At 59.6% G+C, this 25,837-nt stretch overlaps 1 protein-coding gene across 1 annotated transcript; it reads left to right on the top strand.

Moving 5' to 3' along the window:
• Positions 1-24,426, top strand: KCNQ4 (potassium voltage-gated channel subfamily Q member 4). The gene is made up of 15 exons (XM_030964367.1): positions 1-200; positions 3,152-3,493; positions 11,758-11,848; positions 12,438-12,564; positions 14,287-14,462; positions 15,542-15,667; positions 15,737-15,874; positions 15,984-16,079; positions 16,973-17,061; positions 18,104-18,259; positions 21,316-21,542; positions 22,293-22,395; positions 22,488-22,619; positions 22,966-23,104; positions 23,974-24,426. Exons 1-15 carry the CDS (start codon positions 1-3, stop codon positions 24,190-24,192), a joined length of 2,361 nt encoding a protein of 786 aa, XP_030820227.1. The 3' UTR covers positions 24,193-24,426.
• The last annotated feature ends 1,411 nt before the right edge of the window (positions 24,427-25,837 follow it).

Genomic DNA, 25,837 nt, shown 5'->3' with positions numbered 1-25,837 from the left:
ATGCAGCGAGTGCCACCTCTCTGCAGGGCAAGTGCGACAGGAGCAGAGCTGGTCACACCCCCAGGGACCCGGGATGAAGCTGAGGAGGAGGAGGCGGAGGAAGAGGAGGAGGAGGAGGCAGCGCTTCCCTGCCAAGGAGCGGTTCGGGATCCCGTTTCTCCTCGGGGTGATGAGCTCAGCACCGGCCGCTGCCGCGCTCGGTTTGCTGCGGGCTTGGCTGCTGACAGCTGTTCCTTCCAGAGCTGCTGTCCCTTCCAGAGCTGCTGTCCCTTCCAGAGCTGCTGTCCCTCCCAAAGCTGCTGTCCTCTCCCAAAGCTGCTATCCCCTCCAGGGCTGCTGTCCCCTCCAGGGCTGCTGTCCCTCCCAAAGCTGCTGTCCCCTCACCCAAATCTGCCACCTCCGGCCACCCCTTTCCAAGGAAATCTCCCTGCCATGGAGGTCCCGCTGCCGCTGTGGGTGCAGGACCCCCGAGGGACCCCCGGAGCAGGGCAAGGCGCTCCTGGTGAAGGTTCTGGAGTCACCTCCTGCAGCCAGCGCCACCAAGGTCCCATTCCCTCGGGGATCAGCTCTGCCTCTTCTCCGCTCTGCTCCATCTCCGCAGGACCTGGCACCACTGGAGGGGTTTGGTCCCAGCTCTGGCGAGCCCTCGGCATCCTCATCCTTCCTTCCTCGCCTCCGGAGCTGCGGAGCCGAGCCCTGCCCCGTCGCCCTCCGTGTTCCTCCTCGGCCGTGCCCGAGCTCCGGGCGGCGCCGCTCGAGTCACTCCCAGCTCGGGGACAGCTCGGGGTGGCTTTGGGGCATAGCAGCCCCCAACCCCCTGCTCGGGGTTCCCCCTGCCGGGCTGTCCCAGGCGCTGTTTTGTCCCAGCGAGCCGTGCCAGGACTTCATTGCCCTGGGATGAGGCCAAGCCTCCGGCTGGAGCAGATGCTGCACAGCCCTCCCCGCTCCCCCGCTGTCACCGCTGTCACCTCTGCCACCAGCGCTCCCCCCACCGCGACAATGCCACCCCTGCCACCCCCGAGCCCGCTGTCCCCAGCTCTGCCTGTCCCAGTCTGGCTCCCGTGCTCACAATGGATGAATCCTCCCCTCCACGGTGTCCCCCCGGTATCCCCCACCCACGGAGCCAAACCGGGGCTTTGTCCCGGTCCCTGTGTCCCAGTGAGGGGTCCTGGCTGTCCCTGGTGCCACAGCCCCTGTCCCCAGCCCCGCAGCCCTGCAGCTGCATTCCAAGCCTGCAAAACTTACTGGAAATCCTGTGGATGCAAATCCTGCCAGGAACTCGAGCTGCAGTCCCGAGAGGGCAGCAGGCTCCAAGCACAGAGGCCTCCCCCTCGCCATTCCCGGCCTCTGGAATCCTCTTTAAAGTCCCCTCAGTGCTGGGGACACGAGTGGCTCTGTGGGACCCCCAAAACCAGGCAGGTGTGGGGTAAAATCAGCAAACCCTGGGATGCCTTCCCAAAACCTCCCCCCATCTGAAGGATGGGTTGGTGCCATGTTGATTCAGACTGCCTGGCTCCATCCCAAAACCTCCCCAGCTCCCAGATCCATGGAGATTCCCAGGCTCTGGGCAGGTGACAAGGTGAGAATGCCGCCTGCCCACTGCCTGTGGTGACCCCCAGCCCCAGGAATATCCCAATTCCCACCTGCCCCTGGAACAACCAAGTCCTTTCCAGGTCACCTCAACCCTGCCCCCTCCGCAGCCCCGAGGTTTTAATCAATCCCAGGTGAAACTTAAACCTCCAGCGAGGGGAATGTGCTGCTCCAAAGGCAGCGGGATGAAGGTCAGGGTGCTCCTGCTGGAGCAGGGCCAGACCAGCTGGGGATGCTCTGGGATGCACTTTTTGGGGGTGATGCAGGAGTTAGGGATGCATGGAGGGGAGAATTTCCTTTGGATTTCCAGCGTTTCACCCTTATCCTGTCTGCCTGGGGTTTTTGTGGCATCCTTGGGGGGGAATTGTGGGTTTAACAGCACCATTTCCTCCAAGCCAATAAAATTGTCTATTTATTGTGTGCGATTGCCCAGAGCTCCCAAATCCCGCAGTGCTCACGAGGGCCCCGTGCTGTGCCAGGATCTCTGACTGCCACTAAATAATTCACTGCCCAAAGCCCTGAACTCCATCTCTGCTCCAGGAGGAGCTGGAGGGGTGGGGCGGGGGCGCTCGGATTCCCCAAAGGTGCGGGAGCACACGGACCCAGCTGGGATCCAGCTTGGAAAGGGAATTCCCAGTCCCCACCTCAGTTCCCCGCTGTGTTGGGGTGGAAGAGGAAAGGGTTGAACTTGGGGAACACTTGGAGCCCGGCTCGAGGCTGAGTCTGTGGAGGGTGGGAGGGGATGGGATGCTCCATCTCCTTCAGAGATGCTCCATCTCCTCCAGGGATGCCCCATCTCCTCCAAGGATGCTCCATCTCCTCCAGTGATGCTCCATCTCCTCCAAGGATGCTCCATCTTCTTCGGGGATGCTCCATCTCCTCCAAGGATGCTCCATCTCCTCCAGGGATGCTCCATCTCCTCCAGGGATGCTCCATCTCCTCAGTGATGCTCCATCTCCTCCAAGGATGCTCCAATTTCTCCTCCAGCGATGCTCCATCTCCTTCAGGGATGCTCTATTTCCTCCAAGGATGCTCCATTTCCTCCAGCGATGCTCCATCTCCTCCAGCGATGCTCCATCTCCTTCAGGGATGCTCCATTTCCTCCAGGGATGCTCCATTTCCTCCGGGGATGCTCCACACCCTCTGTTTGGGATGTGCTGTGGGATCCAGTTTGGGATGCAATTCGGGATGCAGTTTAGGAGGCAGTGACGTGGTTTGGGACGCGATTCGATTTGGGATGCGGTGCGGGGTGAAGCTGGGATGCGGTTTGGGATGTGACTCGGTGCAGGGCGCAGTTTGGGACGAGCTGCGGGATGTGGGTTGGGATGCGGCGCCCCAGGATGCCCCAGGGACTCTCCCCATGCCCAGCAGCGTCCCGGACCCACCGCGGCGGTGACAGCCGCCCACCCCCCGCCCCGCACGGCGCTTTCCCCGCCCGCCCCGTCCGGCGGAGCCCCGGGGGCGGGGGCCAGGTACGGCGGGCGGCCGGCCCGGCGGGGCGGCGGCGGGGGAGGCCCGCGGGCGGCGGCGGGCAGCTAAAGGCAGGTGCTGGCCCCGGGAGCGGCCCCGGGCTGGCTCGGGGGTCCCGCGGCGGCCGGGGCCATGCGGCGGGCGGCGGCCTGAGCGGGGCGGCCATGGCGGGGGCGGGCGGGGAGCGGCGGGCGGCGCTGACGGCGGTGCGGACCGAGGGCTCGGCGGGGACCCCCGGCCCGGGCAGCAGGACCCCCCGCCGCCGCCGCCGCCGCCGCCCCCCCCGCCGCCGGGGGCTGCTGGCGGGGCCGCGCCCCGGGGCCGCCCCCCGCCCCGCCGGGGCCCCGCGCTGCTGCCGCCGCCGCCTCCAGAACTGCCTCTACAACGTGCTGGAGCGGCCCCGCGGCTGGGCGTTCATCTACCACGTCTTCATGTGAGTACCGGGCACCGGGAGGGGGGCACGGGGAACCGCAGCCCAGGAGCACCGGGGGTACCGGGAGAGCCCCCCCCCGCTTCCACCGGGAAGTTTCTGCGGTGCCGCTCCTGCCCCGGAGCCGGTGCCGGGTCGGTGGCGGAGGGTCCCGGGCGAGGAGCTGAGCGCGGCCCCGGGGTGGCCCAGAGTCCCTTCCCGATGTCACCGCGTCACCGTCCCGCTCTGCCGGGGTCTCTGGGCGTGGGGGGACCCTCAAAGGCAGGGGGGTGACAGCTCTGGGTGGCAGCGGGGACACTGTGCTGTCCTGTACCTGTAGCACTGCTGGGACAAGGCAGAAGTGCCACCCTTGGGCTGCCATGGGGACAGCGGGGGTGATCCTGTCCCTGCTGTACCCCGAAAGCTGCGCCCATTCCTGGCTCACCGTGGATCCCCAGCACTGGAAATCTCTCTCCAGGGCCAGAGGGATGTTCTCGGGAGCGCACCTGCTCCTTCCCCTGCTCCGGGTGTTTTCCTGAGCTCTGCTCCAGCTTCCCTCGCTGGATCCGAGCATCCCACGGCTCCTGGCATGCGGGCTCAGCTCAGGGCTCAGAACAGCTTCACCCCTCGGGTTTGTTGCCCCGGGGGGTCTGGGACAGGGAGCTGGGGGGTCCCCAGCACACCCGGAGGCTGCAGAGACAGAGGGGGCTCCATTTTGGGAATTGTCCCAAGCCAGGAGCTGGTGGCACTGCTGGGGACAGTGCTGGGGACAGTGCCGGGACATCACAGCTGCAGCCCTGGGGCAGGACGTGTTTTCCCTCCTTGCCTGGCGTGTGCCAGGTGTGGGCACGGACCTTCTGTGAGGCCATGAGGGAAAATTTTGCCTCTTTCCCTCTCACCTGGAGCGGTGCCGCGGGGCTGCGTCGTTCCTGGGGTGCTGCGGGAGCCGGAGCTCGTTAAGAGGCAGGAAAATGGGTCTTGCCTAAGTTAGCACATCGAGCTGGCAGCGGGGATTTGTCACTGGAGGAAAGGGCACCTGGAGCTCCCCAGGGAGCCGGGACACGAGCCCGGGGCCCATTTGGAAACCACACCTCCAGAGCGGGCTCCCGCAGCCAGAATCCCTGCGTGGAAAATCCCACCTTGGGAAAAGCTTTTCCAGCAGGGAAAAGCAGCCAAAGCCCCTGCCAGGGCAGGCAGTGGGGATGGTTCGCACACACACCCCCATGGGATGCAGAAGAACTGCGCCCCTGCTCATCTCCCAGCTGGGACATCCACCCCTGAGCATCCTCCACCGGTCTGAGCCTGTTTTACCCCAAAAACAACCACGCGGGACAAGCGGCCCCGTTTGCAGAGCCCCCCCAAAGCCCCCCAGTGCCTCCCCTGCCACCCCAGCGTGCCTGGCCCCAGCTCCCCGGTGCTGGGCTTTGTTCCACAAGCTGTGCAGCCGCCGGCAGCAGCAGCCAAACGTCTCCAGCCTTTGCTGGGGAGGCTTTTTGTTCACTTGCTCGCTTAATTTTAGGCAGCTGCAGGGCAGAGTCCTGCCAGGGACCCCCCGAATCCTGTGGGAAGACGCCGCGGTGGGTGCAAGGTGCAGACATCTGTTCTGTGAAGCCTCTCCCGTAATGCTGCTCATTTCTGGCTCCTTCCAAGTTTTTTTTTGTTGGTTTTTTTCTCTCTCTCTCTCTCGCAGCAGATGGGAGCTGCGAAGCTGTTGCAGCGGCTCCGAAGTTGTCGGGGATGATTTGTGTGCCGCAATCCCCGGGTTTTAACAAAAGAGGAGGAAGGTGTTACCCCCTCCTCTTCCTCCCCAGAGGCACGGGAGGGGACGGAGCCCCCGGCCCGAGGTCGGGGCGGCGCTGGTGGCACAAACCGGTCCCCAGCGCTGCCTCCCCCGAGCGGGCTGGCTCCGGGACAGGGCTGGAAGCTGCTAAAATGGAAATACCCGCTGAGAAGTGACGCGCTTCCCTCCCGGAGCGGGGCCGAGCCCGTGGCGTTTATTGACCGACTTCAGCCTCTTTCTGTCTCGGCGAATTGATCCCAAATCTTATCCCAGCGCCTGCTCTGGGCTCAATGGTTTGGTGACTGAATCATTCCTGCAGCAGCTCTGTCCTGGCGGGCTGGGAGGGCTTGGAGGCGCTTTTGGGGTCTGGTGGATGTCCCCAAAGCCCCCCATGCTCCGGGAGGGGGGTGCTGAGGACATGGGAGCCCGTGCAGGTGGAAATGCGAGTCCCGAGGTGTCCCCCAGCCCCTCCAGCCCCTCCAGCCCCTCGCTGGCCATGCAGGGACGCTCTGGCCGGCCTCACCAAGCCGAGCCTCGCCCGCTTGGAATGAGAACTCCCAGCCCTGGAGCTTACGGAGCAAATCCGGGAGGGAGCCCAGAGCATTAAGCCAGAGAGGCTTTAGAGCCAGGAGGCAAAATAAGAACTTCCTTTTTGCAATCTCCTCCTCGTTAGCGGGCGGCAAGGCTCTTCCCTGCTCCCGGCAAAGCTGCTGCAGGCTTGGCACGGGCGCTGCTGCGTGCCCGTGGGCAGGGGCTGCCCTGCCAGGGGGTTTCTGCACCCTGGAGCTGCTCCATGTGGTTTTCCAGGTGCCCAATTCCATCTATTCCCATCGTGGTTTGTCCCTGCCCACCCTCCAGCGCCCCAAATTCCCGGCGGCTCCCGGGGTCTGCCGGTGCCCACGGTTATGAAACGGCTGCTGGGTGCACCAGCAGCTGGGCTCAGCACTTTTGCCGCTCCTGGAGGAGCAGTTCCATGCAGAACAGTTTCACCTGGAGCAAATTAGGGAAGCCTGAGCCAGCAGCAAGCACCAGGAACAGCCGCAATCCCCCGCCTGGAGCAGCATCCCCTGCGCCAGGCCCAGCTCCCTGCGCTGCTGGTGGGGCTCATTTCCCACCTGGGAGAGGAATTTCCCTGCTTGTTGGGGTTTATTTCCTATCTGGGAGAGGAGTTTCCCTGAGGGGACAGACGGGAGCCTTGTCCCTGCTGGGTATTTGGTGTCATTGTGGTGGCAGAGTCACAGGGCAGGCCTGGCACGGGGTGAGGGATGCCAGGCACGGGCTGTCCCTGCTCAGGATTGGCCTCCAGTGGGAAATCCCGGCTGGCTTGGGATGGTGGCAGTGGGATGCGTCCCCCTCCGGCCAGGGGACAGGGTGGTGGCAGTCTGTCCATCCCAAAGCATCCCTGAGCCTGGCTCCTGTTCCAGCCAGGTGTGGAGAGCAGGATGGGGCTGTCACTTCCCGACTGTGTCACGTCCCTCCTGCACTGTTGGAGAGCCAGAAAACCCCCCCAGTGCCACCACAACCAGTGCCCAGCCCTTGCCACCACCCCCAGGGCAATTCCTAGGCCTGGAGGCCGGGATGGATTGCAGGAAAATCCTTCCATCCCCGCTCAGCACTGACTCTCCACCGCTTGCTTGGAAAAACCTCTTGAATTTAACTCTTCAACCTCTCTCAAATTCTTGAGTTTGAATTTAACTCTTCAACCTCTCTCAAACTCTTGAGTTTGAATTTAACTCTTCAACCTCTCTCAAACTCCTGCATTCAACTCTCAACCCTTCCACCTCTTTGAATTTAGCTCGTTGGAGGTTTTTCACCTCTTGAATTTAACTCTTCAACCTCTCTCAAACTCTTGCATTTAACTCTCGACCCTTCCACCTCTGAATTTAGCTCGTTGGAGGTTTTTAGCTCCCTGTCACCGGTGTGTCCCCCAGCTGGCTGGTGGCATGGCCACACCACAGGGGCTCAGGCTGTGCCCTTCCAGCAGGGGTTGTGCCCCCAGGGCCACCTTCAGCCCGGGGCTGAAACGGGAGCTGCTCCAGGGGCAGTGCCAGCGGCAAGAGAAGCCGGCACAGCACTTTCCCCAGCCCCATGTGGTGTCACCGGGGCATAAAATTAAGCGACTTCGGCGCAACGTGAAACTGTGCATTGATTTTTCCTTCTGGTTTTTTTTTCCTTTTTCCCTCTTCCCGCTCCTGCCAGACCCCCCAGGTTGGCACAGGAGGTGCCAGTTTGGGTGTCCCAGTGGGTGATGCTGGGGAGTTTTTGCTTCTTTGTCCCCCTCAGTTCGATCCCAAACCTCCCCTCCACTCCTTGAGGGTCCCAGCTTTGGGGCCACTCACACCCCTGTGCCCCAAGTGTCCCCCCAGGCGCTGGCAGAGGGTGACAGCCCCGATCTCTCTCTCTGTGCTGGGGTGCCTCAGAAAACACTCTGGCTCCTTCCCCCCCTCTCCAGCCCGTTCCTTGCCAGATGATCCAAGAGCAAAACTATCCCGGCTGCTCCGTGTGAGCGCCTTGGCACGGCCGCAGGAGCCTTGTGACCGCGGGCACGGGGGGTGCTGCCTGCCCACGGGGGTGCCACCGGCAACGCTCTCCTCCCCAGACACCGAGATTTTAGGGCTTGCGTGCTCTGTGGGGTGTCACCCTGTGCGTGCTGCCGTGGGGTGGGGGAGAGGATTTGCATCCTGGGTCTGCTTCCAGCCTTCGCCAGGCTGCTGGGGACATCCCGTGCTCCCTCTTCCCTGGGGCTCTGAGAGAATCGTCCTCCTGATAACATCTCGGGGGACATCCCGTGCTCCCTCTCCTCTGGGGCTCTGAGAGCAGTACCTTCCTGATAACAGCTCTGATAACATCCCGTGCTGCCTTTTCCCTGGGGTTTTGGGAGCATCACCCTCCTGATAACAGCTCTGATAACATCCCGTGCTCCCTCTCCTCTGGGGCTGTGGGGCTCTGAGAGCAGCACCCTCCTGATAACATCTCGGGGGTCATCCCGTGCTCCCTCTTCCCTGGGGCTCTGGGAGCAGCACCCTCCTGATAACAGCTCTGATAACGCCTCGGGGCCGGGCTCTGAGCGTGTGCCGGGCTTTGCCGTGCCTCTGCCCGTGGGGAAACACTCCCGGAGCTTTTCTGCTTCTCTTCTGGGCGGCGTGGGACGCTCCGTGCCATGGTTACGGGCGCAAACAGGGCAGCCACAGCCCGGTTATTTATATCCCCCCGCTCCACCTCTCCTGGAGGGCTGCGGGGCCGAGGGACGGGGATTTGTGCCTTGTGCTGTTTATACAGCTGCACACCGAGCTGAACCTCACGGCCTGGGGAGCCGGGAGGGTGAAACGCCATCCCCATCCCCGCTGGAGCTGTGCGCGGGCAGTTTTGGGCCAAATCCCGGATTTCCAGCGGTGGCACAGCTGGAGGGTGCGGTTTAGGCGCTGTGATGGTGCCAGGGAAGGGATCGGTGCCTTCCCGAGCCGGTTTGCTCGCTCATCGCGCGGCGGAGCTGTTTGGGATGGTGTTTGCCTTGCGCTGAGTTATCGCTGCCTGTGCCCGTGCCCGGGGCATCCCCGCGGGGCGAAGGCAAAGCGGGACCGGGACAGGGCTGGTGCCACCCCCGTGCCAGTCACAGGGAGAAGGCAAAGTGGGACCAGGACAGCCCTGCCAGGGTCGGTGCCACCCCTGTGCCAGCCCCGGCGGTTTGGGGATGAATCCTGCCAGGGCTGAGCTGTCCCATCCCCATCCCACCCCACAAACCCCGAGGATCCCGCTCCTTTGTCTCGCCCCAGGCTGTTTTGGGGTGCAGCCCCTTTGCCCAGGGGTGTCTGGGGGGCACTGGGAGCCAAGTGGTGCCCGCCTGCCCATGCAGGGAGGCCGACTTGGCCCTGCTTCCCCCTGAGCTCAGCAGCTTTCCCGGCTCACCTGTTCCCGGGCCAGCCCGGGCAGCAGCAGATGGCAATGCCCACCTTAATGAAGATTAATTGAGGAGATTTCGCCTTCCCCGCCGGGTTTTCATTATTGTTTTGGGGAGGTTTCACTGCTGGGGCCGGGCTCTGCTCCCTGCTGGGTCCTGTCCCTGTGTCCGTGCTGGGAAAAAGGGGGGGGATCCTGCAGGGATGGGAAGTTTATTTGGGGAGGTGAAGAACCAGATCAGCCTTGCTCTGGGGATGCTCTGGAACTCCTGTTCCCCTCTCTCTGCCCCTTCCCATTCCCCTGCCAGCATTCCTGGGTTTTTCAGCTCCTCTGGAAAGGTGGGAAGAGCAGCAAACTGGGATGGGAGCCTGGCACTGCCGGTCCCACGGGGGGTTTGGGAAAGTGGGGACCAGGACAGCCCTGCCAGGGCCGGTGTCCCCCCAGGGATTTGGGAAACTGGGGACCAGGACAGCCCTGCCAGGGCCGGTGTCACCCCCAGGGATTTGGGAAACTGGGGACCAGGACAGCCCTGCCAGTGTCGGTGCAGGGCTGAGGGTGTAAAACCCCCCTGGGTGTTTGGTGGAGCGGAATTCCTGCCCGGCAGGGACGGGGGATGCCGGTTCCTGGCTCCCCTCGCTGCCTTCAGGCACCTGACCCTTCCCTAAGCCGCTTAAGCACCACCGGCAGCCGGGCCGGGGCGTTTGCCCAGGCTTTGCGAGTTAATTCCTAGCAGGTGACGCGTTCCCAGAAAGTTCCCTTCCCAGCCAGCCCCGTGGGGCCTCTCCTGCCTGTATCCTTCCCCAGATCCTACGGGATGCTGCCTGGGAGGTTTCCCCACCCCATCCCCGTGGTGCTCCAGAGCCAGGGACACCCACAGCAAAGTCCCCACGTGTGCCCAGGCTCTCTGCGTGAGGCGAGGGGCACAGATCTTTGCAGAAGGGGCACAGATCTTTGCAGCCTGGGAGGTTTCTGCCTTCTCCTCTGCTTCGTGCTTTGCTGCCCGTGTAATTGCCTGCTAAATCCTGCCTGGCTAGTCTTTTATTGCTGATGATGCACGAAGCCCTGAGCTCTGCCCTGGGCCGTGTTTTGCTCCTCAGCTCAGAGCCTGGCACCTCCTGCCCGTGCCACAGGGGTGCTGCCGTTCCCTGTGGGGTGTTCACTCCAGAATTGCTGTGCTGGAGGAAAAAAAACACCCAATTAATAATTCAGAGGGAGAAGGAGCTGGCTCCAACCTTCTGCCTTGCCTGGGAGAGCAGCAGCGCAGGGGGGACAGGGTGGTGACACGGCTGTGACACCCCTGGCTCCTGCTGTCCCTCCTCCCTGCTCTGCATCCAGCCCTTCTCCCATTCCCGAGGGTTTTTTGTTGTTAGTCCCACCTCCAGCAGCATTTTGGGGAAAAGGAGCCAGAAGAGGTCCCCTTTGGTGCCACCCTCATGGCCCTCATGCCAGGGCTGGGTTTGGGAGCCCCCAGTCCCACACGGGGCGGTGGGGTCAGTGGGGAGGGATCCCGGATGGTCCCACTGAGGGACAGAGCAATGAGCCCTCTCTGCTGTGTCCCCTGGTGCCTTCCCAGTGCCACTGGGACAGCTGGGACAGGAGTCACCCCTCTGATGGCCCAGGCAGCTGGTTCTGCCCAAAAATCCCACATCAACAACACAAAGAGGTGGGGACGTCCTCCTGGGGGAGGGGGCTGAGCCCCCCACAGCCCCTGGATGAGTTGAGGAGATTTCTCCTTCCCCACTTGGTTTTCGCTGTTGTTTTGGGGCGGTTCCATCCACCCCTGGTGGCCCCTGGGCATTGTCACCATGAGAACACAGCCATGGGGCTGAGATGGGGGCCACCAAGGTGCCAGGGCCACCAGGGCTCGGTGCCAGTGCCACCCAATGTGGTGTGCCCACGGTCCCCGGTGCCACCCAGCATGGTGTGCCCATGGTCCCCAGTGCCACCCAGCATGGTGTGCTCACTGTCCCCAGTGCCACCCAGCCTGGTGTGCCCAGGATCCCCAGTGCCATCCTGGAGTGGCAGTGACAGAGCAGCGAGTGGCCCTTTGTGTCACGTGGGCCGGTGGCACAAGCCCTCCGCTTTCCTTTTTTAGAATCGCTGGATCAGGGGAAAAAAATGTATTTTTGGAGGTTTCATTTGCTTCAGCTTCAGAGTCTACTTTCTTTTTTTCCTTTTCTTTTTCTTCTTTTTCTTTTCTTTTTTTTTAATTCCCCTCCTTACTTTAAATGGGCCAAAACCCCTCGTGCCTCAGAGCTGTTCCTGGGGACTTTTCCCCTGGGTTGACACTTTCCCAGGTGTAGCTGGCAGGTCCCCACGGTGGCAGCGATGCTGGGGACAGTCCTGGGGAGCTCTGGTGCCCTTCCTGCAGCACCAGAACCCTGCACAGCGCCGGGCCCACCGTGTCCCTCCGTGCCTTTAATGAAGAAGCTGCAGGGCTGCGCCAGAGCTGGCACCGAGCCCCACGGCAGCTCCTGGGCTCCCCAAAGGCTCCATGCCACCATCTAGAGGCAAAACGTGTCCCCAGTGGTCAGGCTGTGACCGGGGGTGGCACTGCGGGCTGGGGTCCCCTGGCTGTCCCTGTGCCCCCGCTGACACTTTGTCCTTCCAGATTCCTCCTTGTCTTCAGCTGCCTGGTGCTGTCGGTCTTCTCCACCATCCAGGAGCACCAGAAACTGGCCAACGAGTGCCTCTTCATCCTGGTGAGTGATGCAGGAGCGGGGCTGCTGCTGGGATCTCTTTTCCCCACTTTATATCCTAAAATAATTGGGCAAGAGCACGGACAGAACCCCTGTGACCTCATCACCAGTCACTGATGGCCCGATGGCACCGCGGGGGTGGCCTGGCCGTGGGTGTCACCAGGGCCCATCCCACCATTGTCTCTCCATCCCACCATTGTCCCCTCCGTGCGAAAACCGCTGGAACAGGCAGGGCACGAGGGGCTAAAAAAGGCAACTTTCCCCCAAACTGTCAGAAAGAGCTGACGCAGGGACTTCTCGCGAGTGACGGAGACTAAATTGGGAAGGTCCTTGTGACTTTCCTGCGAGTAAGCAGAACGGGGGCTTGTTTGTGCGAGAGGTAGGAGGACAATGCTGACAGAGGAGGAAAAGGACCCAGCTCGGGGTGAGGAGGAGAGCAGCAATTCCCTCAGAGCCCCGACAGCTCCGTCCCATCACCCTCATCTCCTGGGTGTTGCCGTGGCCACCCCGCGCCGCGCTCAGCCCAATTCACTTTTCCCCCATCAAATCTGAGCCCCTCTACTCTCCCTCCCCCCGTTTTTTCCCCCGGCAGGAGTTTGTGATGATCGTGGTGTTCGGCATGGAGTACATCATCCGCGTGTGGGCCGCCGGCTGCTGCTGCCGCTACCGCGGCTGGCGCGGGCGCTTCCGCTTCGCCAGGAAACCCTTCTGCGTGATAGGTACGGGCTGGCACGGGAAAACGACTCATTTCCATTGGGCTTGGGGGTCAGATTAAAGGTGGCACTTGGGCCTCTAAGGACTTGCAGGGCTCTAGTTCCTGGCAGCTTTAGTTTTGGAGAAATCCGGGAAAGTTGGCAACCTTCTAGCTTATTACCACATGGTCTGCCAGTGCGAGTGGCCACAAACAGAGGCCATTTTCCATGGGAAAAAGTGATTTCCCCAGGGTCTGGGTATCAGATTAAAATGTGGCCTTTGGGGCTCTAAGGACTTGCCGGGTCCTGGTTGCTGGCAGTTTTAGATTTGGAGAAATCCAGCAAAGTTTGCAGCTTTCTAGCTTGGCACCACACGGTCAGCCAGTGCAAGTAGCCACAAACAGAGGCCATTTCCCATGGGAAAAAGAAGTGATTTCCCCACAGTCTGGGTATCAGTTTGAAGATGACTTTTGGGGCTCTAAGGACTTGAAGGGCCCTGGTTGCTGGCAGCTTTAGTTTTGGAGAAATCCAGCAAAGTTTGCCAATTTCGAGCTTGGCACCGCACTGTCTTCCAGGGCAAGTAGCCACAAACAGAGGCCATTTTCCATGGGAAAAAGAAGTCATTTCCCCAGGATCTGGGTATCAGTTTGAAGATGACTTTTGGGGCTCTAAGGGCTTGCAGGGTCCTAGTTCCTGGCAGCTTTAGTTTTGGAGAAATCCAGCAAAGTTTGCAACTTTCTAGCTTGGCACCGCACTGTCTGCCAGTGCGACCAGCTCTCTCTGCTGCGGTATGGCAGGGTGGGAGAAATGCTGCAACTTTCTTTGAAGAGTCTCGTTCAGAAGCTGCTCAGGGTCAGGCCACCAGAACAGCCATTGCACACGCACACAGCATGGATAGCTCAGCAGAGGAAGGACAGGAAGGGTCTTTGTATGATGTATTCCAGTGAAGATTTATTCCAAAGCATGCTGAAGGGATCAGGGACAAAGAGAAAACCGTCTCTAATAATTAGCATTGACTCCATGATTCTCAGCAGGCTGATCAATCACTTTAATATACTATATTTATTGAAAACCCATCGCCCTTACAGACAGTCTGATACAGTTTTGATCTAATTGGTCCTTGAATCCAAACACCATCACCACTGGCCAATTAAGAAATCACCCTTTGGTGAACAAATCATAACACATTCCTCATGTGCACAACACCAGGTGCAGCAGGTTAGGATGAGAATTGTTCCTCGTTCTTTTCTCTGAGCTTCTCACAGCATTTCCCCTTGATCCTTCGCTGGTTGCCTGGGAAAAGAGATGGACTCCTGTGTCCTCACATTTCTTTTCAGCCAGTGGCAGAGTGCTAAGATCACCCCTGAACCTCCTTTTTTCCAGGCTACACAACCCCACCTCCCTCAGCTTCTCCTCACAGGACTTATGCTCAAACCCTTTACCAGCTAACACAACGACAAATTAACAATATAACGTATTAGTACAACATGACAAATTCACAATAATAAATTAACAATACAACACATTAGTACAGCACGACAACTTTGATTTTTATGGGCCGAATTCGGGACAACCCGCTTCACCAGCCAACACAACAATAAATTAACAACATAACACATTACTACAACATGACAATTTCACAGAGATAAAATAACAACGCAACACATTACTACACCATGACAACCTTGATTTTTATGGTGTGGGAATTCAGGATAACCCACGCTCCCCTGATCCTCTTTGTCCCCTCAGATTTCATCGTCTTCATCGCCTCGGTGGCCGTCATCGCCGCGGGCACGCAGGGCAACATCTTCGCCACGTCGGCGCTGCGCAGCATGCGCTTCCTGCAGATCCTGCGCATGGTGCGCATGGACCGCCGCGGCGGCACCTGGAAGCTGCTGGGCTCCGTCGTCTACGCCCACAGCAAGGTGAGAAAAGTTGTGAGATATTGTTGTTACCAATATTGTGGATGGGACGTGCCTTGGCTTGCCTGGCCCCTGTGTCTGAACCAAACAGCGGCACTGTGGTGTTTCACCCCACAGACACTTTTGGCCGGCCTGGGTGTGTGGTGTTTCACCCCACAGACACTTTGGGCTGGCTGGTGTGTGGTGTTTCACCCCACAGACACTTTGGGCTGGCTGGTGTGTGGTGTTTCACCCCACAGACACTTTGGGCTGCCTGGTGTGTGGTGTTTCACCCCACAGACACTTTTGGCTCTATGGGTGTGTGGTGTTTCACCCCACAGACACTTTGGGCTCTATGGGTGTGTGGTGTTTCACCCCACAGACACTTTGGGCTGGCTGGTGTGTGGTGTTTCACCCCACAGACACTTTGGGCTCTATGGGTGTGTGGTGTTTCACCCCACAGACACTTTGGGCTGGCTGGGTGCTGCTCTGAGCACTGCAGACAAGTCCAGGCCTGCAGGAGCTCTGGTGGTGCTGGGATGGAGCTTCCCCCCATACCAGGGGCTGCTCCTCAGGTTTCCCTGTGGCAGAGAAGCTTTAAGGCGATGGTGAAGGAAAGGAGTCGGTTCTGATGGGGGGTTTGGATCCAGAGCTTTATTCTGGCCCACAGGCCTCTGAATGCAGCACCAGCTCCAACAGAACTCCCTGAGCCCGTGGCTGCTGCTCCTTTGAACCCCGGGGAGAGGGGCAGGGAAGGGGCAGGGAGCCACCAAGCAGGGACAGGAGGGGAGGGACAAAGGGACAAAGGACACCTGGATGGCCCAATGCCCCCAGGGGTAGAGGGCATCCTTTGGATCTGCCAATCACTCCCTTCTGGAATTCCAGGATTGACAGACAGTGCTGGGAGGGGAAAGGAGAGGTGACTGACACGGCTGTGATATAACATAAACTTATAAACATAACAGAAAATTCAGTGCAATATAAAGACCGCTCAGCGCAAACCTCCAATCGCCCAGTGCAAAACAAAGAACCAAGTAACTATTTAGCACAATACAACAAAAACCCACCCAGGGACACCCCCTGAGCCTCACCATGCCCCGCAGGAGCTCATCACCGCCTGGTACATCGGCTTCCTGGTGCTCATCTTCGCCTCCTTCCTCGTCTACCTGGCCGAGAAGGACGCCAACGTGCAGTTCGCCACCTACGCCGATTCCCTGTGGTGGGGCACGGTAAGCTCGGTCCCCGCGGCTCCCCAGGGACAGGAGGGGACGGGGCCGTGCTGGGGGAGCGCCCTGCAGGCCCCCCGCTGCTGTGCCCCCGGGCAGGTCACCCTGACCACCATCGGCTACGGGGACAAGGCGCCGCAGACGTGGCTGGGCCGGACGCTGGCGGCCGGATTCGCCCTGCTCGGCATCTCCTTCTTCGCCCTGCCCGCCGTGAGTAGGGCTGGGAGAGCTTAAAATAGGGGGGGAAAGAGGTACAGCCCCCTCTGTGCGGGGTCCAGTCTGTGCTGGCACCCATGGCTCCGTCCCCTCCTGTCCCCAGGGGATCCTGGGCTCCGGTTTCGCCCTCAAGGTGCAGGAGCAGCATCGGCAGAAGCACTTTGAGAAGAGGAGGACTCCAGCAGCCAACCTGATCCAGGTGAGGCAGGGCTGGCCTGTCCCACCCGAGCGCTTCCCAGGAATGCTCTGCTGTCCCCTCCTCTGCTCTGCCCATCCAAACTCCCGGCCCCACATCCAGCACTGTGACCGTGTTCACGGGGGTCCGAGGATGAGGGAAGAGACGAGGATCTGACTCCATGTTTCAGAAGGCTTTTATTATTTATTATTTTATATTTTATATTTTATTATAAAAAATTTTTAATTATGTTATTATTTATTTATGTTTAATTATTTTATTATTTATTTATTTTATTATTTTATTATTTTATTATTTTATTATTTTATTATTATTTTATTATTTTATTATTTTATTATTTATTATTTTATTATTTATTTATTATTTTATTGTTTATTTATTTTAATTATTTTATTATTTATTTTATTATTTATTTATTATTTTATTATTTATTTCTTTTTAATATTTTTTTTATTTAGGGATTTATTTATTTTATGATATATATTATATTAAAAACTATACTAAAAGAATAGAAGAAAGGATTTCATCAGGAGGCTGGCTAAGAATAGAAAAAGAAGGAATGATAACAAAGGCTTGTGGCTCGGACAGAGAGTCTGAGACAGTTGGACTGTGATTGGCCATTAATTAGAAACAACCACATGAGACCAATCACAGATGCACCTGTTGCATTCCACAGCAGCAGATAATCATTGTTTACATTTTGTTCCTGAGGCCTCTCAGCTTCTCAGGAGGAAAAATCCTAAGGAAAGGATTTTTCAGAAACCACGTCTATGACTGAGCACCGACATCCTGTGGGTCGGTCGCTGCCACCTGCGGGGGCCAGGATGGATGGAGGGGTCTGGGAGGGTTCTCCCATCCCGAAGCATCCCGATTGCCGGGAATCTCTCTCCCTGCAGGCTGCCTGGCGCCTGTACTCCACGGATGCCAGCCGGGGGTACCTGACGGCCACCTGGTGTTACTACGACAGCCTCCTGCCCGCCTTCAGGTAGGCGGGAGGGGGTGAGTGAGGGCTGGGCAGCTCCCGGGGGTCCCCGTGGGGATGAACAGCCCGGGGAACCGGGAGGGACCTTGTGGAACCCCCAGGAGCTCGGTGGGGTCGAGCAGCGCCGACGCCTTCCCAGGATGGGAGTCTGCAGAAGGAGCCTCCTTCATCCTCGTCATCCTCACAGCGCCCATCCCATCCCCTCTCACTCCATCCATAGCGTTCCTCCAGCAGCACAGGGAATGGGGTGGTGCCTCGGGGACCCCACGGTTGTGGTGGTGGAGCTGCAGCCGGACAGGAGCTGGTTCCAGGTGTGGACACGAGGGGATCCAGTGGGAGCCCCATGTCCTGTTCCTTCATCGTGTCCCTCCTGTGATCCCTGGGATTTTGCCACTGTGTGTGGATCAAAGGCTTCCCAAAGGTTTTCCAGACCTCTTTTCCAGATCCTGAGGGTTTGCCACATCCCTGTGAGCAATCCCTGCCCTCCTGCCTGCCCTGCTCTGGCCGTGTGACAAATCCATCCCTCTGTCCCACTCTCAATTTTCCCAAAGGCAGAGCTTTCAACAGCCACAGCCCCGAGTCCCAGCTTCCCGAGCATCACTCCGGATCCTGGCAATCTCTGGGGGCTCTGCTGCCCCTCCAGCTGAGCCAGGAGCCGTGTTCCCCGCAGTGGAACTCACACAGAGCCAGATTCCACCCCTGCTGGGTCTGAGCTTTCCCCTTCTGGCTGGAGCCCAGCATCTGATGGTGACAGGTCCCCACGTCCCCACCCTGTCCCAGGTTTGTCCTTGCCTCATCCATCCCCCTCAGCACGTCCAACCCTTCCTTCTATAGAATCCTGCCCCAGGACCCTTCCCCAGCCCCACCACCCCCGGTTAAGAATCCATCTTTTGAACAAAAATGCTGATTTTTTTGTTTTGTTTTGCTGTGGTTTTGCTTTGGTTTGCACTCAGGACGACCCAGCGCTGCTCAGCCTCGCTTTGCTGGTTTTTGTTTGCTTTGGAAATTTTAATTTCTCCCCGTTTTTATTCCACCCCGACCTCAGAGAGCTGGTCCTTATGTTTGAGCATTTGCACCGGGTCCGCAACGGAGGATTTAGGAACTCAGAGGTGAAAAAATGGCCTGACAGAGCCCCACCACCCTATCACTGCTTCACCCCCGCCCAGAAAAGCTTCAGCCTGGCCGTGTGTTCAGGGGAAAGGTAGGAGGGGGCAGCCCCCGTGTTCTCCCTGCTCTCTGCTCTGTCTGCTCCTCTGTGCCCTCCTGAGCTGTCACTGTCACTGTCACTGCCAGGCCAGACCCGAGTGCCACCACCCCAAAGTGTCCCTGCTCCCCACTGGTGCTGGGCCAGCCCTGCTGCTCCTGCTGCTGCTCCCAGCCCTCGGGTTGTTGGTTGTTAATTGCTGCCCCGAGATGGGCAGGATGTCTCTGCTTCGAGAGACAAGAGTCTGGACTCTTCACTTTTCGGTCTTGAGGTTGTTTATTAATTTTATATAAAATTTTATATAAAATCTATAAAATTTTTTAAATCTATAAAATTTTCTTTCTGCCCAGCCGAGGTCTGCTCAGCAGGGCAGCCACAGGCACTCTGACCACCCCCGAGGTGGTGTCGTCCTTTTATCCTACAAACTACGTAGAACATATTTACACTTAATTCCCAATACCTATCACCTATGTTAGACAGTGCACTTCTACTCTAAACCAATCCCAAAGTGCCAGCATCACTGCAGAAAATGGAGATCAAGAAGAAGAAGAAGAAAGGCTGGACATGCACAAGTTCCTCCATCTTGTCCCCATAACCCCCATACCAAAAATCCTAAAATCTACATTTTCACCCTGTGATCATTTTATTATCACACTACTCAAACCTCTGTGACTTTCATGTCCTCATACAAAGCTGGTAACTTGCTCCAGGGGTCATAATCAAACCCCCAGGTGTCCTGGGCTGTGTGCCAGGGTCTCTGAGCCCCCTGACAGGGTCCTTGGCAGCTCTGGACACCCAGAGGGATGCACTGAGTTCTGACACCCAGCTCCATTCCAGCTCCAGAAGGGGCAGATTTGATCCCAGGGCACCCTCTGGGCTGTTGTACCTTCGTGAGGTCACCTCGCCGCCCTCTTCACGTGGCTGTGACCCCGGGATGCGGCACAGGAGTGGCAGGAACCCCCTTGGCAGGGGCAGTGCTGCCACCCCGGCAGCATGGAGCAGGATGAAGCCGCGGGGCCGCATTCCAGAGCCCGGGAAGGAGCAGATCCCAGAGCCTGGGGCTGGGAAGGGCTCCCGGAGCCCATGAGGAGAGAAGCGAGGGCTTGAGGCTGCCCTGCTGCTGCTGCTGCTGGCGGCCGCTCTGCGCCGTGCCCCTTGTCCCCTGTGCCTGAAGAGGAGACCCCAGCGTGCCACCAGCGCTGGCCACCCCCCAGGACAGCACCAGGGTTAGGTGGGGAGAGGCCCCGTGCCTCAGTTTCCCCCACATCAGCAGGGCTGAGCGTGCAGGTGTGGGGAGGAGCGGCACCTGCTCCCCCAGGTGAGTTGGGGGCTTGGGGGGCTCCTCCCTGGGCTCAGTGACCGACCAGGAACCGGCAGGGGAAGCACCGAACCCCCCTCGGGGGTCTGAGCCCGCCCATCTCCCCCCGCCAGCATCGCCTCTCATAACATCTCATCTTCTCTCTCTCCTCCCTCTCCCTCTCACCTTCCTCCTCCTCCTCCTCCTCCTCTCCATCCCTCCGCCCTCCCTCAAGCTGGAATGAGGAGGACGCGCAGCCCCACAGGTGTTTACGGCTCAGGTAACGCTCGCCCCCGGCCGCGGGCAGCCCCCACCGCGGTCCCTCTGCTCGGGGACTGTCCCCAAACCCTTCTGACGGCGCCCAGGTGTTTATGCAGGACCTACACAAGCATCCTGCCCTCGCAGCGGTGGCACCAGCGGTGGCACCGCGGGGACAGGCGGGCGGTGGCCCCGGGGCTGATTCTCTTTTCTCCTGTGTCTCTGCCCTGCCCCTCCAGCCCCATCTTTAGTGGTAAGAGGAGGCTCTTGCAGACGTGGGGCACGTGGAGAAGGAGGTACCGTGTGCTGCTGAGAGCCTCGGGATGCACGGGTGCACCCTCGGGATGCACGGATGCACCCCCTGCCTGCGTGCCTGCGGCATGGACGGGGCTGGGACCGAGGCACAGGGGGTGGAGGCTGGACTGGGGGGCCCTCTGAGGGCGGGGAGGTTGTGCATGGCCTGGGCTGAGCTGTGCCGCTGTCCCTCACTGCCTCAGTTTCCCCGTTGTAATGTGGATGAGAACGGGATGGTGCCAACCATCCCTTGGATAAATCCCATAAATCCCATAAATCCCAGCTGTGTGCTGCAGGCTGATTGCTGGGACACAGCCCTTCCCAGCCTGGGAATGTGTGGGATGTGTGGCAGCTCCCCCTGCCAGCACGGGGAAGGGCTGTGAGTCCTGTGCCCTGCCAGGACCCTGCCTGTTTCCCTGCCTGTATCTCTGCCAGGACCCTGCCTGTATCCCTGCCTGAATCCCTGCCTGTATCCCTGCCAGGACCTTGCCTGTATCCCTGCCTTGCCCTGCCTGTATCCCTGCCAGGACCTTGCCTGTATCCCTGCCTTGCCCTGCCTGTATCCCTGCCAGGACCTTGCCTGTATCCCTGCCTTGCCCTGCCTGAATCCCTGCCTGAGGAAATCCAGGAACGTCCCCAAACACCCGGGTTTCGCGGATCCTGTCCTGCAGAGGGTGTGGGATTCACTCCGTGCCCTCCCCACCTTTAGGGTCCTTCCCTGTGCGTCCCCTTGAGCTGCATTTGGGGTCTCTCATCGTGTAAAATATGGGGGTTTCGAGTAGGTCCTGCATAAACAATGCCTGGTGTTTCCCCCAACCCGAAATTGCAGCTGGGTTTGGGAGCAGAACTCGCGGTAGGGCAGGAGCAGAGCCTGGAGGAGGAGGAGGAGGAGGATGAAGCAGTTTGCCCGGGTTTGGAGGGATGGAGCAGAGCTCTGCTCAGCTCCGTGGTGGCTCTGCCGCGTGTCCCCTGCTGCTACGCCCATCTGTCCCCTCTCTGCCTGTCTGTCACCTCCTTTCTCTGCTCTTGGGACCCAAAAAAAGGGATTTAAAGAACAACCCCAGACCTGCCCCTGCAGGAACCACCTGGCTCCTGGCGCCCATCACCTGCCGGGGGCTCTCTGCGAGCTCACCACGGCCACCCCCACCTCAGACAGGGTCGCTGTCCCTGTCCCCACGGCCCTGACACCGCTGTCCCCGCGCAGCAACAAGATGGGCATCAAGGAGCGGATCCGGCTGAGCAGCTCGCAGCGCCAGGGCGGCCGCAGCCGGCAGCAGCAGCAGCACCTGGGGCCGCCCCTGCACCGCTCCCCCAGCCCCGAGGACACCCCCGAAGCCTCCAGCCCCACCAAGGTGCAGAAAAGCTGGAGCTTCAATGACCGCACCCGGTTCCGAGCATCGCTGAGGCTCAAACCGCGGACGCCCACCGAGGGTGAGTGTCTTGGTTTGGAAAAGCCAGGAGGCTGCTAAGGAAGGCAGGAGCCTCCCCTGAAATGGAGAATGTAAACCCTCCCCACCCCTCCGAATTGCTATAAATTTGAAATTAAGGGGCTCTCAGGCAAAAAAAAAGGGGAGCAGGAAATTACAGTTCTTTAATATGGAAGAAAATAAAATGATAAAATAAACAATGCAGTGAACTAAACCAACACTGGCAGAGTCAGAACCCAAGCTGACACCCTGTGGGTCAGGGTGCTGGCAGCAGTCCCATTGGAATTGTGGCTCAGCCCTCCTGCAGTGTCAGGGGTGGTTCTGCTGGAGCAGGGATCCTGGAGAAAGGTGCAGTCTCTGCCTCTGGAGATCCAGGGCAAGAGGCAGCTGCTGTTCCTCTGGGCAATCCAGTGCAGGAGCCGTGCTGGTGTTCCAGAATCTCCAGATTCTATCCGGGTAGGAATGCTTGGCTCCTCCCTCTGGGCTCCCATCTCCCAATGGGATGCTGTAGTTCTTATCAGCCATGCAGGGACATTCAATGGCTGTTATCAGATGTCCCCTCCTGAGGCAGGAGTTATTGTGGTCACTCAAAGAGGGAGATAAGGCAAACTGCCCACTTGACAAAGGTCATCTGCCATACAGAGGGTAATAGAACACATCTTGCATTGCAATCTTCAACAGTGAGCCCCTGGGGGGCTGCAGGGTTGGGGACAGCCCTGGGGCTCTGCCATCCTCCCCCTCTTGTCACCCACAGCTGACTGCCCAGCAGAGGACAGCGGCGAGGAGAGGAGCTCCCCCTGCGAGCTGACCTTCGAGGACGTCATGCCGGCAGTGAAGACCCTGATCCGGGCTGTCAGGTGGGACTGTCCCCTCCCGTGTCCCCCAGCGTGCTCAGAGCCCCCCACCCCGGGCACCCCCATTCGTGCCTCCAGCCCCGCTGTCCCTGCAGGATCCTGAAGTTCCTGGTGGCCAAGAGGAAGTTCAAGGAGACCTTGCGTCCCTACGACGTCAAGGATGTCATCGAGCAGTACTCGGCCGGACACCTGGACATGCTGGGCAGGATCAAGAGCCTGCAGACGCGGTGAGGGGCCCTGCAGGTGGCCCTGGGGCATTCCCTGGTGGGGTTCCAAGCCCTCGGGAGTGATGGGTGGGCTCTGCCACTTCCTTCCCGACCCTGGGGCATCCTCTGGTGCCATGGATGGGCTCTGCCCCCTCCTTCCCGATTTTGGGGCATTCCCTGGTGGAGTCTCGAGCCCTCAGGAGTGATGGGTGGGCTCTGCCACTTCCTTCACGACCCTGGCACATTCCCTGGTGGGGTCTCGGGAGCAATGGTTGGGTTCTGTCCCTTCCTTCCCGACCCTGGGGCATTCCCCCTGAGCCCTTGGGAGTGATGGGTGGGCTCTGCCCCTTCCTTCCCTCCCTGCCAGCGTGGACCAGATCGTGGGCAGGGATCGGGCGCTCCCGGCGGACAAGAAGGTTCGGGAGAAGGGGGAGAAGCTGGCGCTGGAGGCGGAGCTGGTGGACGAGCTCAGCATGATGGGGCGCGTGGTCAAAGTGGAGCGGCAGGTCAGGAGGGGACACCCGGCAGTGTCACCGTCCCTTGGGAGGGACAGCTGAGCCTCCCGCAGGGGTGGGCCCGGCTGAGCCGGGGGTCACTGAGGGGCTTCTGTAATCACAAACCTGTTCTAAGCCATCCCCTACACTGCACAAACACTAGTCGAATGAGCCTGAGGTGGGTTCTCTGTCGACAACCCTACACTAACTCGATTCTTTGCCCTTCATTTCCCCCTCCCATTCGTCATCGTAGGCCTCACACTCGTCCATCTCACCTTCCTCCACGAAACAGGCTCAAATAACCCACTAGGCATCCCCTCACACTGCAACAAAATCCCCTTCCACCCGTACTACACCATTAAAAACATTCTAGGGTTCATACTGAGAATTTCCCTACTCGTCTCCCTGGCCCTATTCTCCCCCAGCCTCTTGGGTCACCCAGCAAACTTTACACCAGCTAACCCACCGGTCACTCCTCCACACATCAAACCCGAATGATACTTCCCATTTGCCATCCTCCAATCCATTCCTGTCGCTATAGGACACGAGAGAACACAAGCTCACACCGCTGTTCTCAAGGTAAAAAGAAGGGAAGTTTATTTTTCTGACTCCAACATTTATAGTTTTCCAAGAGTGACAGTGGATTGGAGGGTGACAGCGCCACCTCTCCAATGACACTGGACAAACCAACAGTCCATCAACATTCTCCTCCTCTATAAAGGAATGCAAAACAATAAGTTATTTAGAGAAAGTGTGTGAGAAAGTTCACTACGAGAATGTCAACATCAGAAGGCTTAGAAAATCTTAAAAAACCAAGGTAACGATTCCAAACGAACCAGGAGGCGTGCTAGCCCTAGCTGCCTCACTCCTCATTCCTGCAGGTGCAATCCATCGAGCACAAGCTGGACCTGCTGCTCGGCCTCTACTCCCAGTGCCTGCGCAAGGGCTCCAGCAACTCCTTCAGCCTGGCCGCGGTGCGCGCGCCGCCCGGCGAGCCCGACGTCACCTCGGACTACCACAGCCCCGCAGAGCACGAGGACATCTCCGCGTCCGCACAGACCCTCAGCAGCTCCAGGTCGGCCAGCGCCAACATGGACTGAGCAGGAGGCAGCGGGATGGACCCGGGGCCATGGGGGAGGCGGGGCGCTGTCCCCTCGCTGTCCCCTCGCTGTCATTCACGGTGTTACTTGAACCGAGTCTTCCTCTGAGGGGACACGGCTGCAGCAGGGTGCCTGTGGCACTGTGGCACGGCCAGCCCAGGCTCCTGGGGTGCTCCTGGGATGTTCCTGGGACGTTCCTGGGACGTTCCTGGGGATGCTCCTGGGGATGTTCCTTAGATGTTCCTGGGATGTTTCTGAGATATTCCTGGGATGTTCCTGGGGACATTCCTGGGACGTTCCTGGGGTGCTCCTGGGACGTTCCTGGGATGCTCCTGGGATGCTCCTAGAATATTCCTGGGATGTTCCTGGAGCATCCTGGGGTGCTCCTGGCTTCCTGTAGGATGACGCCCCCCCAGCTCTGGGGTCCTGGGTGCTCCCCAGCCGTGGTGGGGATGCTCTGGGCTGGCCCCATTCCCTGGGGTTTGGGTTGAACCCCATCCCCAGCCCTCAGGACAGGTCCTGCCTGGTCCCCCAGAGCTGAGCCGGGGCCACCACCAGCTATGCAAGGTCCTATCTCACTTTTGTCACCAGTGCAGGAGTGTGGGGGCACGACCCAGGGTGGTTTTACCCGTGTCACTGGGGGTCCCCAGTGTGGGGAGCAGGGGACTGTCCCCCCCTGCCCAGGCTGCACCTCTCCAGAAGCACAGCAGAGCCTTCTGCCTGCCCGTGCATGCTCCCAGGGCAATATATATATAGATATTATATATATATATATATTTATGCAATAATGTCTTAATATGCAACACCCCTGGGAAGAGCAACCCGAGGGGCCATAGGCAATAAGAAACCCCCTGCCAGCTCCCAGGGCTGGACTGTGCTGCCCTGGAGGCCCTGAGGGCTCAGGCCAGGGGGAAATCTCCACCCCAGGGTGGCCCTGGAGCCAGGAAGCTGAGCAGGGGCTGTGGGGACAGCGCTGTCCCCAAGGTTTGTCCCCCTCCCTGTGTCCCAGCCCCTGCTTAGGGGATTCCCTCCCGGCTGGGTCCTGCGGTGCTCAGTTTGTCCCTGTCCCTGTCTCTGTCCCCTCTGTGGTCCGGGGAGCACGGGCCAGGCCTGGAGGGGACCTGCCACAGGGTGGTGTCCTTGCATGTCACCTACCGCAGCGCCACCGCGGCTCCCGCGCTGTCCCAGCCCCGGTAACGCTGAGGCTGTGCCAAAGCGGCCCCAGGGGGGCTCGGTGGTGACCCCACAGTGCCAGGATCTGTCCTGGGCTGCTCCCCCCGCTCCCCCTCTCTGGGTTTGGCACCGTGGGATTCGCTCCCCGTTCTCCCGTGCTCTGCTGCGGGCACTGGGGACCCCCGACCCCGCTCGTTCCCTCTCCCCATCAGCGCATGTGGCCAGCGCGGGCCGTGCCAGGGCTGCTCGAACCCCCCCGTGCCGGGGGTGCCCGGGCGGTGCCACAGCACGGGTGCATGTGACAGCTTTGCCCGCAGCTGCACGCAGGAATTTTAACCCTTTAGAACCCCCCCGTGCCGGGGCTGGCTGGTACCCGCAGATCCCCCAGAGCCAGCGGTAGTTACCTCACTTGATTAATTTATTAATTTATTTGTTTCATTAAAATTTGGAGTAGAGGCTGCCCGCCTGCTGC

This window comes from Camarhynchus parvulus, chromosome 23, assembly GCF_901933205.1.
Source record: "Camarhynchus parvulus chromosome 23, STF_HiC, whole genome shotgun sequence".
NCBI classification, from domain to species: Eukaryota; Metazoa; Chordata; class Aves; order Passeriformes; family Thraupidae; genus Camarhynchus; species Camarhynchus parvulus.
Note: the sequence above shows the minus strand (reverse complement) of the source record. Positions and strands in the feature narration are given on the sequence as shown.